General features: G+C 45.5%; 1 protein-coding gene across 1 annotated transcript; it reads right to left on the minus strand.

The window, feature by feature from the left end:
- Positions 1 to 900: 900 nt before the first annotated feature.
- Positions 901 to 7,061, minus strand: LOC123181095 (uncharacterized). Its single transcript, XM_044593319.1, has 3 exons — positions 6,874 to 7,061; positions 6,602 to 6,730; positions 901 to 1,263 (listed from the first exon to the last, which is right to left on the minus strand). The coding sequence occupies exons 1-3, from the start codon at positions 6,892 to 6,894 to the stop codon at positions 1,150 to 1,152; spliced, it is 264 nt and encodes an 87-aa protein (XP_044449254.1). The 5' UTR covers positions 6,895 to 7,061; the 3' UTR covers positions 901 to 1,149.
- Between the last annotated feature and the right edge of the window lie 3,552 nt (positions 7,062 to 10,613).

Genomic DNA, 10,613 nt, shown 5'->3' on the forward strand with positions numbered 1-10,613 from the left:
TTCAAATATATAAATTATTTTAAAACAAACTTATGGTTTAAAAGATATGAATGTTTTTAATTGGCTAAAATGAAATAAAGTCCATAAATTTGTGTGCAAGGTAGAGAGAAGAGACAGATGCATGTGTGTCCTTTCTTTTTTGAACACAGCATAGGCGATGCATGTGTGTCCTTGTGTGACAAAAAGTAGTACTCCATGTCCGCTAGATGTATTTGGTCCGGTATAATTTTTGTATAGCAGAAAAAAGGGATTAAAGAGGTAGGTGCCCGTAACGCTCAAAACGAGCTTGCGCCCACATGGCCTCATCGCCTCCCTCCTGTCGTTTGAGCACCACCTCGTGTACCACCTCTTCACTTGGACGAATAAGTTTGTTTTTTTTTTGAGGGGTACTTGGACGAACAAGTTTTTTTTTTTTGAGGGGTACTTGGACGAACAAGTGAGACCCGTCGTCGTTCACATTGGATCACTACAGTTTTGGTCGGTTCGCATGGAACTTTAACCACGATGTCCGAAATGGAATTGGATCACTGCAGTTTTGTTCGCGATTTCCGAAATGGACGGGAGACTCATGCATTCTAAACAGGTGTGCGAATGGAGGGGTGGGGTATGTCTTTCGTACAATACACCATGAAAAGGTGAACCATTTTTATAGAAGAGCTGACCTGCCTGCCTTTCGGCTTTGTGGTTGCAAGTGCATTTCACTGAAATCACGACGATAGTACCATCTCCGGCTCAGTGGTTGCAAGTGTGTTTCACTCAAAAACACGATGATGTGCTATATCCAGTTTACTACTCCCTTCGTATCAAAATATAAGACGTTTTTTAGGCTAATTTAGCCTATAAAAACATCTTATATTTTGGTAGAGGTAGTATAAAAGATGTATTACTAAGACCAGATAATAACTTCAACAATAAAACATTTTAACAGGGTTAGGCTGTAGCCCCTGAACCCACGATACATCTGGGGGACAATGTGTAGCAGGAGGGCGCCATTGGTCCAATCTGACTATTATCCTCCACACCCATTTTTAAAGCAAAAGAAAGCATTATGATCAACCGTTGGTACTGAGAAATGGCAGAGCACATGTGTCTCAATTTAGAACAACAACGCCGTGATCAGGGAGTAGTGCTTCACTCTCAATGCTTGAATTACCATCCACGAGAGCTAAGATACACAACAAGCCGGCCAAGTGTCTCGTCCACTGCCTTGTTCCATACGTGAGCCATCTCAGCTGAAACTCCTCTACCGGTGGTTGCACTTGTCTGCAGGATATGCAAAAGGTTCAGTAACTGATGGCATTCCTTGTAAAACAAAGAATTAGCACATGCAACAAAGAGTCTAAAGTTTCTATCAGAATAACTTCCCTTTGTGGCCATTCGCAGGCTGTGGTAACTAAGATATATTTAATCGTCACTTTAGTTACAAATGTTGCAAGTTTTAAGATGCTATCTTGATACACAATGCAGCTTTAATATGATTATTTAATGAGTAATCAACTTTTACACCCATATCGTGGCATTACTTTGACAACGCGAAGTAGAAAGAGTATAACAATGCAGAGGACAACAACAGAACAAGATTGACTGCTACACCAACAGACAGTTTGACAAGTGACTCTCGCACGAGCTAAACGGTTGTCAGGTCAGGAGGCCGAGCATGAAGCAGCAGCCAGCCAGCCACCTCAACCTTTTGGCTCTGGCAAGACCACCAAAGCATGCGTCCCTCTCTGATCTAAGCTACAACTTTCAATAATTTCTTAGATGATTTGTTAAAGACTAGCATTTTGTTCCAACCAGGTAGGCATGATAACTGAACTGAGTACTTTACCTGATCTGCCTGAAGATTTTTGTTTGTTCACGAGAAAGCCATATAATTATGAGGAGTGATTATTCAGTTTTTATGTAGATTTTATGATAGAAAATGGAATAAGAGGGAAAGACACAAGTGCACAAACCAAATAATTAAATTTGTTTTATGTATAAATAAGGTGGACATTCACAATTTGGAAGTTCGATGGAATCAATGTATGAAGCAATTCTCCAAGTTACAGTACATAATATTGTATAGACAATAGAAATTAGGGTCCATATTCAGAATTTTTATTTCGCTGTGTCTAGCCTATGTTGTCTCAACATAGCCGGTCCCAAGCCCGGGTAAAGGAGGAGGGTTGTGATAGGCTTGGCGAGCCAACGTAAAAACTCAGCCACTCTTATGGAGATGAAACCCAAAAGATATTCGTTAGGGCGTAACCCTCTCAGCGACGCGCCACATCAGAACCCGGGTGTGGTGGAAAATGGGCAAGGGCCGGGCCGTCACCCCCCAGGTGGCGCGCCGTATCTCGATCCGGATACGGTGGCAAGTGAGCGAGGATCGGGTCGTCGCATCCTTAGTGGCGCGCTACATCGGCGCCCGGATGTAGTGGAAAATGAGCAAGGGTCTTCGCATTTGACTCGACGAGTGCGAAGGGTAAGGAAGCTAGCCGAGCCTAGGAGGATTCGCTTAGGTAGCTGGAACGTAGGTTCTCTGACAGGGAAGCTTCGGGAGCTAGTTGATGCAGCGGTGAGGAGAGGTGTTGATATCCTTTGCGTCCAAGAAACCAAATGGAGAGAACAGAAGGCGAAGGAGGTGGAGGATACCGGCTTCAAGCTGTGGTACACGGGGACGGCTGCAAACAGAAATGGCGTAGGCATCTTGATCAACAAGAGCCTCAAGTATGGAGTGGTAGACGTCAAGAGACGTGGGGACCGGATTATCCTGGTCAAGCTAGTAGTTGAGGACTTGGTTCTCAATGTTATCAGCGCGTATGCCCCGCAAGTAGGCCACAATGAGAACACCAAGAGCGAGTTCTGGGAAGGCCTGGAAGACATGGTTAGGAGTGTACCGATTGGTGAGAAGCTCTTCATAGGAGGAGACCTCAATGGCCACGTGGGTACATCTAACACAGGTTTTGAAGGGGCGCACGGGGGCTTTGGCTATCGCATCAGAAATCAAGAAGGAGAAGATATCTTAAGCTTTGCTCTAGCCTACAACATGATTGTAGCTAACACCCTCTTTAGAAAGAGAGAATCACATCTGGTGACTTTTAGTAGTGGCCAACACTCTAGCCAGATTGATTTCATCCTCTCGAGAAGAGAAGATAGGCGTGCGTGCCTAGACTGTAAGGTGATACCTGGAAAGAGTGTTGTACCCCATCATAAGCTGGTGGTTGCTGACTTCCGCTTTCGGATTCGTGTCCAGCGGGATAAGCGTGCCAAAGTCGCTAGAACGAAGTGGTGGAAGCTCGAGGGGGAGGTAGCTCAGGCGTTCAAGGAGAGGGTCATTAAGGAGGGCCCTTGGGAGGAAGGAGGGGATGCGGACAATGTGTGGATGAAGATGGCGACTTGCATTCGTAAGGTGGCCTCGGAGGAGTTTGGAGTGTCCAGGGGAAGGAGAAGCGAAGATAAGGATACCTGGTGGTGGAATGATGATGTCCAGAAGGCGATTGAAGAGAAGAAAGATTGCTTCAAACACCTATACCTAGATAGGAGTGCAGACAACATAGAGAAGTACAAGATGGCGAAGAAGGCTACAAAGCGGGTTGTTGGTGAAGCAAGGGGTCGGGCATATGAGGACCTCTACCAACGGTTAGGCACGAATGAAGGCGAAAGGGACATCTATAAGATGGCCAAGATCCGAGAGAGGAAGACGAGGGATATTGGCCAAGTCAAATGCATCAAGGACAGAGCAGGCCAACTCTTGGTGAAGGACGAGGAGATTAAGCATAGATAGCGGGAGTACTTCGACAAGATGTTCAATGGTGAGAATGAGAGTTCTACTATTGAACTGGACGACTCCTTTGATGAGACCAGCATGCGTTTTGTGCGGCGAATCCAGGAGTCTGAGGTCAAGGAGGCTTTAAAAAGGATGAAAGGAGGCAAGGCGATGGGCCCTGATTGTATCCCCATTGAGGTGTGGAAAGGTCTCGGGGACATAGCGATAGTATGGCTAACCAAGCTTTTCAACCTCATTTTTCGGGCAAACAAGATGCCAGAAGAATGGAGACGGAGTATATTAGTACCAATCTTCAAGAACAAGGGGGATGTTCAGAGTTGTACTAATTACCGTGGAATTAAGCTGATGAGCCATACAATGAAGCTATGGGAGAGAGTCATTGAACACCGCTTAAGAAGAATGACAAGCGTGACCAAAAATCAGTTTGGTTTCATGCCTGGGAGGTCGACCATGGAAGCCATTTTCTTGGTACGACAACTTATGGAGAGATATAGGGAGCAAAAGAAGGACTTGCATATGGTGTTCATTGACTTGGAGAAGGCCTATGATAAGATACCGCGGAATGTCATGTGGTGGGCCTTGGAGAAACACAAAGTCCCAGCAAAGTACATTACCCTTATCAAGGACATGTACGATAATGTTGTGACAAGTGTTCGAACAAGTGATGTCGACACTGATGACTTCCCGATTAAGATAGGACTACATCAGGGGTCAGCTTTGAGCCCTTATCTTTTGCATTGGTGATGGATGAGGTCACAAGGAGATATCCCATGATGTATGCTCTTTGCGGATGATGTGGTGCTAGTTGACGATAGTCGGACGGGGGTAAATAGGAAGTTAGAGTTATGTAGACAAACCTTGGAATCGAAAGGGTTTAGGCTTAGTAGAACTAAAACCGAGTACATGATGTGCGATTTCAGTACTACTAGGTGTGAGGAGGAAGAGGTTAGCCTTGATGCCAAGTGGTACCCCAGAAGGACACCTTTCAGTATTTGGGGTCAATGCTGCAGGAGGATGGGGGTATTGATGAAGATGTGAACCATCGAATCAAAGCCGGATGGATGAAGTGGCGCCAAGCTTCTGGCATTCTCTGTGACAAGAGAGTGCCACAAAAGCTAAAAGGCAAGTTCTACAGGACGGCAGTTCGACCCGCAATGTTGTATGGCGCTGAGTGTTGGCTGACTAAAAGGTGACATGTTCAACAGTTAGGTGTGGCGGAGATGCGTATGTTGAGATGGATGTGTGGCCACACGAGGAAGGATCGAGTCCGGAATGATGATATACGAGATAGAGTTGGGGTAGCACCAATTGAAGAGAAGCTTGTCCAACATCGTCTGAGATGGTTGGGGCATATTCAGCGTAGGCCTCCAAAAGCTCCAATGCATAGCGGACGGCTAAAGCGTGCGGGGAATGTCAAGACCGAATTTGACATGGGAGGAGTCCGTTAAGAGAGACCTGAAGGATTGGAGTATCACCAAAGTCCAGTAGATATTGATGGTATTCGTGAGCCTGTTTCTGGTTCTTTACTTTATGGAAACAATATTATCTCTGGTGCTATTATCCCTACTTCTGCGGCGATCGGATTGCACTTTTACCCAATTTGGGAAGCTGCATCTGTTGATGAGTGGTTATACAATGGTGGTCCTTATGAGCTAATTGTTCTACACTTCTTACTTGGTGTAGCTTGTTATATGGGTCGTGAGTGGGAACTTAGTTTCCGTCTGGGTATGCGTCCTTGGATTGCTGTTGCATATTCAGCTCCTGTTGCAGCTGCTACTGCTGTTTTCTTGATTTACCCTATTGGTCAAGGAAGCTTTTCTGATGGTATGCCTTTAGGAATCTCTGGTACTTTCAACTTTATGATTGTATTCCAGGCAGAGCACAACATCCTTATGCATCCATTCCACATGTTAGGTGTAGCTGGTGTATTCGGCGGTTCCCTATTCAGTGCTATGCATGGTTCCTTGGTAACCTCTAGTTTGATCAGGGAAACTACTGAAAATGAATCTGCTAATGAGGGTTACAAATTTGGTCAAGAGGAAGAAACTGATGCGTGGAAGCTTGCTATCCATGTGCCAGAGCCATGAGTTGGTTGCGAGATCTTATGGGTTTCACCTCTAGCCTACCCCAACTTGTTTGAGACTAAAGGCTTTGTTGTTGTTGTTGTTGTTGTTGTTGTTGTTGTGTCTAGAGCATACTGGTATTGCAACAACAAAAACTAATTTCAGATTTCCAAACTCTAGTTACATGTTCTTCATCATGGCAAGGTTATGTTTAACTAGTTCAGGTACTCGTCGGGTCATCGTCTCATTAACATATTCAATATTTTAGTTGGAGATTTTCCATTATCTTATCTTTCAGTATCAACAATGCCACAACATTAATCCGTTTGGGTAAGAAACACAGTGACGGATATATAGTTTTAGGTAACAGGAAATGCATGCAAACTTGCCCCCTTTCTTCCCAAACTACTCAGCTTGGTTTTTGTTCCAATTTTATCTTTGTTTTCTGGAAGCGTTCCACATGATATTTCCGACACAACTGGATACCACAGCTTTGTTTTCAAGAGCCTTAGACACCAGAGCTTTATTTTCAAGAACCATTACAATATCACGAGGACTTTTCAAGATAAACCAATAATCGGTAACTAAGTTCATCGCCCTTGAGAGGTTAGAGCATGTCTGTTAACGAAACAAGATCATAACAATAGAAACTTCAGCGAGTAGATTAATGAAATTTGGTGTCAACATTCTGATAGTTTCGAATTGTTATAATAGCCCGCAAACGCAGGCGCAGGCACAAGTCAAACGAATCGAACAAAATGCAGACCTGGTAGGAGAAGGATGCACCCCCAGAGGCCGCGTCGGCGTCGGCAAGGGAGCGGTAGATGGAGCGGCGCTGGTGGAGGACGAACCCGCCCATGGAGACGGAGCCCAGGGCGAACCCGAGGAGGCGCTCCTGCGCGCAGATCCACGGCAAACCCACAAGAAACCGAGCCGAGTGAATCAATCGGTCAACCAATCGAAGGGGGCGGACGCGAGATGGAAACGGGGGATGCGAATCCCTTCGGAATCTACAGCTTGGGAGTCAGGATGGGTTACCTGCGCGAGGATGCTGATCATCGTGGTGGCGGCCGCCGGCGAGACGCCGAGATTGTTGAGAAGTTTTCTCTTTTCCTGTACGGTTTCTGCGGACCTTCACGATGTGTGGCCGCAGCTGCGTGTGCTGGTCATTAGGAACGGAGCGCTCAAGGGGCCACGGCCATCCTGTTTTCTTTTGAGCCCTAAACTTAAACTAGACCTTTTTTGTTTGTAAAAACTAGAGCATCTCCGGTCACAATTGTCAAATATGGCCCTTCATTTGTCTGTGGAAATATTTGAAAATATCCATTGACAGAAAACGGAAGAGATTTTTTTGCATGTTTCCAAAATCAAAATTCATATAAAATCATTCAATAATAGAAATAGCACATATTCATCAATTCAAACAATGCCAAAATCATCCACGGCAAATAAAATTCAACATATCATATAAGGACGCGTCTAGTGGGCGGCCGGCTACCTACTAGTGCGATGGAGCGGCCGGCCTGAAAAGGTAAGTACCTGTCCCCTGCGGTCCCGCGCTCCAGAAAAGGAAAGTGAGCACCAACCCGCGCGATCGAGCGGCTGCTCGCGGTACGCGCAAACAGAACGAGAAGAAAAGTCCTCCCCCACGTGGCCAGCTGTACCTACCCAGCCCTCCCACGCCCCCACGCCACCACGGTTCCTTCTTCCTCTCCACGAAAAAAGGGATCCAAGGCCCTTCTTCCTCCTCCTACATAGCAGCCATTACAGCCCCAAAGTAGAAGAAGAACTTGCTTCAGAAAAGATATAAGGGCAGGGTGGTCAGATCCATACCGGGCAGCAACATCGGGGTAGGTAATTTCCCTCCCTCTGCCCCTCTTCACTCCCCCCCCTTCTTCTACCGCATATGTCAACCCCCTGTAGAAGCTGCTTCCCCCCCCCCCCTCCTCCATGGATCTAGCAGAAATCCATGGAGAAGCTGCTTCAAAAAGAGGTTGACCTAGCAAATAACCCCTCCAATAACACCACGTGTCATATCTGCAACTGAAAAAGAAGTACCACGAATTGATGTGCAACTAATCATGGATAGAGGCCTACGGTTTCCTGGTTTGTGCAACTAAACACAAGTCATTAGGTTTAGTTGCACACCAAACATGGTTTGAGACCAACTTTACTGAACATTTTTCTAACATGCATGCCAGCCAAGTTTCTCCCACCTAGATGTGTTAAAGAAGCCAACTAAAGCAAGTTCAGTGGCCAACTCAAACATGGTTCTAGCCAAAAACCTAAACATGCATTTTAGCCAACGGAAAATGCATAAGTGTGCAACTGAACATGCATCCCAACCAACTGAACCTGTATTCTGTCAACTCAGCATGCATGCTAGGCAAAACTGAACATGTATCCTGAACATGTATTTTGAGTGAACACTATAGAAAACCTGGAGTATATGTGCAATAAAAACATGTATCCTGGCCAACTGAACATGCATGCTGGCCAACTGAATATGCATCCTCGCCAAATAGAACATCTATTATAGCCAACTGAACATGCATGCTGGCCAACTGAAAAAATGCATCCTGGCCAACTGAGACATCTATTCTAGCCAAAACCAAAAATTTGTAGTACGACAGCAAAAACACAAGAAACTTTTGTACATAGCAAACGAAACCACAAACCAAATATTAAAGTAGTCACGCATATAATCTTGTCCCACACATATATTCTGGTGCCAAACCTACTGCAAAGCTATAGTGTAAGAAATATGTTCAATATACTAGAAGTAGAAACAGAAACAGCGATGAAAAACATATATCTATAATCTGTCATCCAATTCTTCTTTCTTCTTTCACCTGGATTTCACCGTCTCAATTGTGGCATCAAATTATGTCCAAATTATGTGCAGAAAAATCTAGATCAGCTGCTTGCCAACAGAAAACCTGCACATCATTGGAACAAACAGAGGGAAAAGTCAGAGAAACTCTGTACCAAAAAAAGTCATGTTCTTGCCAACTATTTACTGCAAACTGTGCAACTAACATAACAAGGTTGTGCAAACAAAAAAATGCATACCTGTTATATATAAAAGATTATGCTATAGAGATGTTGCTTTTTGAACTAAGATTGTCATAAAATGGTGTGCAACTACCTATTTACTAAGGTTTTAGGTTGTTTCAAACACTCTTTGATGATTAAAACTTGACATCACTTCCTTGTTTTGTATTGTTGGGGAACGTAGTAATTTCAAAAAAATTATATGCACACGCAAGACCATGGTGATGCATAGCAACGAGAGGGGAGAGTGTTGTCCACGTACCCTCGTAGACCGAAAGCGGAAGCGTTAACACAACGCGGTTGATTGTCGTACGTCTTCACGATCCAACCGATCAAGTACCGAACGCACGGCACCTCCGAGTTCAGCACACGTTCAGCTCGATGACGTCCCTCGAACTCCGATCCAGCCGAGTGTTGAGGGAGAGTTTCGTCAGCACGACGACGTGGTGACAATGATGATGTTCTACCGATGCAGGGCTTCACCTAAGCACCGCTACGATATTATCGAGGTGTAATATGGTGGAGGGGGCACCGCACATGGCTAAGAGATCAATGATAAATTGTGTGTCTAGAGGTGCCCCCCTGTCCCCGTATATAAAGGAGCAAGGGGGGTTCGGCCGGCCAAGGGGAGAGGCGCACCAGGAGGAGTCCTACTCCTACCGGGAGTAGGACTCCCCCCCTTTTCCATGTTGGACTAGGAGAGAGAGGGGGAAGAGGTGGAGGGGAGGAAGGAAAGGGGGGCGCCGCCCCCCTATCCTTGTCCTATTCGGATTGGGGGGAGGGGCGTGCGGCCCTGCCCTGGCCTCCTCTCCTCTCTTCCACCTAGGCCCACTAAGGCCCATTAAGTTACCGGGGGGTTCCGGTAACCTTCCGGTACTCCGGAAAAATCCCGATTTCACCCGGAACACTTCCGATGTCCAAACATAGGCTTCCAATATATCAATCTTTATGTCTCGACCATTTCGAGACTCCTCGCATGTCCGTGATCACATCCAAGACTCCACAACCTTCGGTACATCAAAACATATAAACTCATAATATACTGTCATCGTAACGTTAAGCGTGCGGACCCTACGGGTTCGAGAACTATGTAGACATGACCGAGACACCTCTCCGGTCAATAACCAATAGCGGAACCTGGATGCTCATATTGGTTCCCACATATTCTACGAAGATCTTTATCGGTCAGACCGCATAACAACATACGTTGTTCCCTTTGTCATCGGTATGTTACTTGCCCGAGATTCGATCGTCGGTATCTCGATACCTAGTTCAATCTCGTTACCGGCAAGTCTCTTTACTCGTTCCGTAATACATCATCCCGCAACTAACTCATTAGTCACAATGCTTGCGAGGCTTATAGTGATGTGTATTACTGAGTGGGCCCAGAGATACCTCTCCGACAATCGGAGTGACAAATCCTAATCTCGAAATACGCCAACCCAACAAGTACCTTTGGAGACACCTGTAGAGCACCTTTATAATCACCCAGTTACGTTGTGACGTTTGGTAGCACACAAAGTGTTCCTCCGGTAAACGGGAGTTGCATAATCTCATAGTCATAGGAACATGTATAAGTCATGAAGAAAGCAATAGCAACATACTAAACGATCGAGTGCTAAGCTAACGGAATGGGTCAAGTCAATCACATAATTCTCCTAATGATGTGATCCCATTAATCAAATGACAACTCATGTCTATGGCTAGGAAACACAACCATCTTT

Source organism: Triticum aestivum, chromosome 1D, assembly GCF_018294505.1.
Source record: "Triticum aestivum cultivar Chinese Spring chromosome 1D, IWGSC CS RefSeq v2.1, whole genome shotgun sequence".
NCBI lineage: Eukaryota > Viridiplantae > Streptophyta > Magnoliopsida > Poales > Poaceae > Triticum > Triticum aestivum.

What these genes read in the sequence shown, in the direction of transcription:
- LOC123181095 (XM_044593319.1), bottom strand. Translation starts at nt 6,894, where the DNA reads ATGATCAGCATCCTCGCGCAG. An exon ending in TGATCAGCATCCTCGCGCAG is followed by an intron (nt 6,731 to 6,873) that starts GTAACCCATCCT and finishes ATCTGCGCGCAG; the next exon opens with GAGCGCCTCCTCGGGTTCGC. An exon ending in GTGCATCCTTCTCCTACCAG is followed by an intron (nt 1,264 to 6,601) that starts GTCTGCATTTTG and finishes CATATCCTGCAG; the next exon opens with ACAAGTGCAACCACCGGTAG.